Here is a 3,499-nt window from a genome sequence, read left to right as displayed (position 1 = left end):
AAAAAAAAAACAAAAACAACATATAGAAAATAAAAAAATTTCGGTAGGATTGAATATATATGTGTATATGTATAGATAAATAAAGAAATGAATATAACTATATCCACTTATTATAAGTGGATAAAATTATATAGATATATATCGATTAATAATCGATATGAAAAAAAGGATGTTCTCACAAAAGAAAAATATACAAAATTTGTATCAAACGAAATTACTTTAGATATCCATTGGTATTTTTGAAGCTTATAAGTATATAACACATGTATACATTATTTCTACTACTATTACTAGTTTTATCATTTAGCAAGAATAATAATTCTTACTAACAAAACTTGATTTAAATTTTACCGCATTATTATGTATAAATGCAGAAAAATTATTATTAGTCTTATGACGAGTCATTTCTTCTTTGAATGAAGATATAGATTATATCTCTTATGAAAAAATGTCTCTTTACGAGAATCTAGAAATTTTTATCACCAATGTTTTTAAAATTAATTCACAAAATATATCAACATATATTTAAAGAAATATATTTTAATTTACAATATCATTTGATCAGATATGTTTATATTTTTAAAAAAATATTATTCAAACTGAGTTATGAATATTAGGCAATATATAAAATCTAGATATCACGTAAAGAAACTTTTCAGACTTAATAGTATTATAAATTTTTTTTAATATCACAATTGTTAAAACTCATAAATTTCGCCCCTTTCCATTCTATCTTGCATCTCATGTTTATCTTCTTTTTATTATTTTTATTTTTCTGATCCTTATGTTGGTTACCTTTAAATCAAATATATTGTAAAATAAATGTAAATCACAAAAATCCATCTTCGGAAAATAAAAATAGCCATGTTGGAGCCCACCTATAGTTAGAACAGCTTAGAATAATCATTTTTATGAAAAAAATTAATCAATGATTCTCAGATCTCATCAGATTATTCATTATACTTGTTGATATGATCTATATAATTTTTTTTTCTCCAAAGTAAAATCTCTACTGATCATAATAGTACCTCCTCGTGTAAGATTTCTAAAAAGAAAAATAAATAAATCAATAATATATATTCATAAATTATTATTCATTATAGTGATTTGACTTACTTTAGAAATTGAGGTAACAGAATATGCCAAGATGTATGATCTTGTTTCAAAGTTAAATAAAGTTCAAAGGTAGATACTGTATTAGGGTCACATTGTATTTTTGATAGTTTTCTACATACATTGTCCGTTTCAAAACTAATAAACAATGTACATCCTCTGTAATAAAAATATAAAAAGCATATAAAATATATATATATGAAAATATATGTATGCACTTGGAAAAAAAAAAAAATATTACTACTAAACATAATATCAAAACTTACCTAAGACCACAAGGTTCATTTTCAGCCATGCTAAGTACATTTTTAGCTATTCTTGGCAAAAGATCAGCAGGTAACAAAACTTCACCACATGCTAACTGTACATGCTTTGCTCTTCTTAATTCAACTTCCAATCGTTTTGCTAGAGCCTGGCAGGCTCCATCAAATTCTTCAGCTGTTCCAACTATATAATGATAAACGTATTTAATTAATTATAATTATATCATTATTTCTATTTTCTTTTTACAAACGAATTTTCGTACAATTATATAATAAATTCTAATGTCATGTTATTATATAATTAATATTAATAATAACAATAATAATAAATAATAATAATAAAAATATGTTTAAAAATATGTTTTAAGAATATATTTATTTTATGTATTCTTATATATAGATTTAACAATAAGCAAGTGCATTTTATTAGCTGCGCACGCATGTATGAATACAAATACCTATATAAATATTATATGACAACCGGCCGGCTGTACCAGTATATCAGTGTACCGAATAACTTAGAAAGTTAAAATTTTTTTGATATTGTAAAGTAAAACGTTGCTTATAATACATATATATATAATTATTATAATATTGCTTGTTGATTATTTTTTTAAGAAATTTCTTCTTTTTAAAAAAAAAAAAGAATAACTATGGATTACATATATTCTGTTCAATTTTATATAGATTTGTATATATATATTTCAAGCATGATGAAACGAAACAACGAAAAAACAAATAATTGAATAAATGACAAAAAATCGATTCTAAATAATCTTCGAATGTTTTAGAAATAAAAAATAAATACCGTACATTAAAATGAAATATCATATTTTTTTCATATAATATGAAAAAAAAGTTAAATTTGAAAGAAAGAAAATCATATTAAATTATGAAAATTTATTGAAAGAATATACCTCTCGTGTTACTAAAATTCACATTTACAGGACATGGTAAAACTTCCATGTCGAAAGATGTTACACATACACAAATACACAGGATACGGTTAATGTCAGAATGACCTTCTTGAAATACACAATATATATATTATTTCTTCAATGCGTGAATGTATTCAAAGCTTCAATATTATATTTTCACTAATAATAATTCAATAATTTTTATAAACTCGACAAAATCATTTTTTTTAATTATTTAAATATAAATATCAGTACAATCATAACTATCCTTTCTCTTTAACTTTCACTGGAAACTGCAACACTATATTGTCAAATGTAACACATCTCTACTCATATCATGCTTTAGACCGACACAACTGATTTGTCGACCAATGATGACGCCTCTTTTATATAAACACTCCCCTCCTTCTTAATTTTTCCCTTCCATCGTTCTTTAACAGACCGCCTAGCAACACCAGCTACGTGATGTTTCGCACTGCATCCACTTCGGGTGTTTCCGTTTCTTGTCGTTCGGATATCTTCGATTCTTAATACATATGCTTTCCTCCATTTCTTCTGATTGTTCGAAACATCTCATTTTAATTTAATCACATAGCTTACTAGTATTTTCAACATTACTATGTTCTTTTCTTTTATTTTAATCCATTTTTTTTTATTATTTTTTTAAAATCTAACTGCAAAAAATTTTGTTATAATTACTAATTTATTATTAATAGAATATAATTTTAATTAATTATGTATAATAAATTCATTTTTTATAATTAACTTTTCATTTTTAAAATCAATTAAAAAGTAATAATAATCATTTTTTGTTAAACATTTTTATACTTTAATTATTTCTAAATTACTTTTGATTGTTTCTTTATTTATTCTATTATTATTGTTCGATGATTAATCTTTTTAAATTCTTCTTTTTCTATTTTTAAAATAAGTCATCGTTTTTTTAAAATAAAATATCGTTTTTTTTCTTACTTTGTAATAAAGTCTTCTTACAATATAAATATATTATATTTATTTTATTATTAAATCATATTATCATTTATATCCCCATTTAAAATACAATTGATATTTGTAAAAATAAAATTAAATAATTAAAATTAAAATTTCTTATAATACATTTCTCCAAATATTCATTTTTAGAAAAATATATTTTTATATTCTCTATTCTTTTATATATAATATGTCTTAAATATATATATTTAATAT

General features: G+C 22.2%; 1 protein-coding gene across 1 annotated transcript; it reads right to left on the bottom strand.

The window, feature by feature from the left end:
• Positions 1–66: 66 nt before the first annotated feature.
• On the bottom strand, positions 67–2,798 carry LOC102673592 (protein charybde-like). Its single transcript, XM_006611893.2, has 4 exons — positions 2,294–2,798; positions 1,380–1,560; positions 1,117–1,272; positions 67–1,045 (listed from the first exon to the last, which is right to left on the bottom strand). The coding sequence occupies exons 1-4, from the start codon at positions 2,340–2,342 to the stop codon at positions 958–960; spliced, it is 474 nt and encodes a 157-aa protein (XP_006611956.1). The 5' UTR covers positions 2,343–2,798; the 3' UTR covers positions 67–957.
• Between the last annotated feature and the right edge of the window lie 701 nt (positions 2,799–3,499).

The sequence above is a fragment of the Apis dorsata genome, unplaced genomic scaffold, assembly GCF_000469605.1.
Source record: "Apis dorsata unplaced genomic scaffold, Apis dorsata 1.3 scaffold_94, whole genome shotgun sequence".
Classification (NCBI taxonomy): domain Eukaryota; kingdom Metazoa; phylum Arthropoda; class Insecta; order Hymenoptera; family Apidae; genus Apis; species Apis dorsata.
Note: the sequence above shows the minus strand (reverse complement) of the source record. Positions and strands in the feature narration are given on the sequence as shown.